At 49.2% G+C, this 1,594-nt stretch overlaps 1 protein-coding gene across 1 annotated transcript; it reads left to right on the top strand.

The window, feature by feature from the left end:
• Positions 1–524: 524 nt before the first annotated feature.
• On the top strand, positions 525–1,172 carry ASPSYDRAFT_96132 (uncharacterized protein; the record flags this gene model as incomplete). The annotated part of the gene is made up of 1 exon (XM_040853214.1): positions 525–1,172. The coding sequence occupies one exon, from the start codon at positions 525–527 to the stop codon at positions 1,170–1,172; it is 648 nt and encodes a 215-aa protein (XP_040695646.1).
• Positions 1,173–1,594: the final 422 nt, after the last annotated feature.

The following is a 1,594-nucleotide window of genomic DNA, read 5'->3' as shown; positions in this document are numbered from 1 at the left end:
GCGACAGGCTTTGCGACAGGCTTTGCGACAGGCTTTGCGACAGATCTGTTCTTACTGCCCTTCTTTTTGCTAGGGGCCATTATTCAATTCAGTAGCCAGATGTGCGATCGTGTGTAAGAATACTGAAAAGATGAGGCCAGACATTATAAGAGAAAATGCCACTATTCATAGATATCCTAATTGTAGGAAAGGAGGGGAATATGCAGGTATGACTTGGTCAAACCATGGCATCACACGTCAACCGCGGAAGAATGGTTCAAACATATTACTCATCCCACCTGCATCTCTGTGGCTTCTTGGGGCAATACCATCAAGAACAATCTTTGAACGAAAGCCTTTTTTCTCGAAAAAGACTGGTGTCGGCAGGAGCCAATTATTCCATGGTTACACAAACAATAGACATGGCCAGGCGGGGATAATGTTGGAACTCAAGAATCTCTTGAATCAAGTCTCAAGCAAATGACGTCGCTGTCTCAGGCAAATTCTAGCTCCAAGACTATTACCTCTTGGATATCATTCTTTCAATGCCCGCAACCTCTAATCCCATCATTGTTTGTGCTGAGAATATTGCTATATACTCCCTACTTCGCAGTACACCAACCCCACCATCACGTAACTGCACTGATTTGCTGCCAGTTAATGATGAGCTGGGCCAAAAACTCTATTCCTCCTTGCCGGGAGCGCAATCGCAGCGGGTGCAGGCGGTGGATATCGGGGTCATACTATGCAGGTGGTGCAAGGAATTCATCCACTACGTGGTCAAACACCGACCTGAGTTACATCAGGTATTGCGGCAGCTGTTCTTGAAAGTTTTCCAACAGTTCGGCGAGTGGAAATCGCAGCGGGAGGCAATTCGGCAGGAACTGCGGGGTGCGGCGACCGTGGTGTGTGGCAGTATTCTGGTCCTGGTGCGTCAAATGCGGTTGTGTCAACAGATGTGTCGCCGGGCAGCGGGGTCTGGGATTGCTGGCCCAGTGGAAGTTGAAATAGTGGAGGAGTTGCTATTACACCTTGACGGATGGGAGCCGCATTTCAGTACTAGTACCTCTCCCCTGCAGAACGGTCTCGGTTGGCCATCTGAGCCGCCTGCCTTTTGGATAGATATTATTCGACGAGGTCATACCCAAGCCGTTATGAGAGGCGGCTCAGGAACTCAACAAGCTACTGTTTGATTGGAGACAATGTATGATTTTCTTATCTGTCTTACCTGGCCTGCTTCTGAGAAGTCCTTTTTTACACAACTGTAGCACGAATGCGTTGCAGTGAGTGTTCACTTACGGACCAATCAAAAAACTAGGAGTGCGCTGAAGGCGCTAGTAACAGGCTCCGCAAACGTTAGATGCATATTATTTTCGGCGCCAAAGGCGAATGGCACGCCTCACACTGTCGGGTTATGCAAGTGCTAGTCATCATGTGGGTCTACCTCGCATCCATCGACTTGCTACCTGACCTCTAAATCATCTCATTCGGGCTCTTTGTTGGATGCCTCACGTCGCCTCGTGAGGCTGAGCGGGGCAGATGATACTACTTAAAACCCCCTTCCCCCACCTCCTTTGCCCCATTAAGAAAGCCTAGCACCTGTCTGCTTCGGGGA

This window comes from Aspergillus sydowii (genome assembly GCF_001890705.1).
Source record: "Aspergillus sydowii CBS 593.65 unplaced genomic scaffold ASPSYscaffold_84, whole genome shotgun sequence".
NCBI classification, from domain to species: domain Eukaryota; kingdom Fungi; phylum Ascomycota; class Eurotiomycetes; order Eurotiales; family Aspergillaceae; genus Aspergillus; species Aspergillus sydowii.
This window is presented reverse-complemented; position numbering and strand designations above follow the sequence as displayed.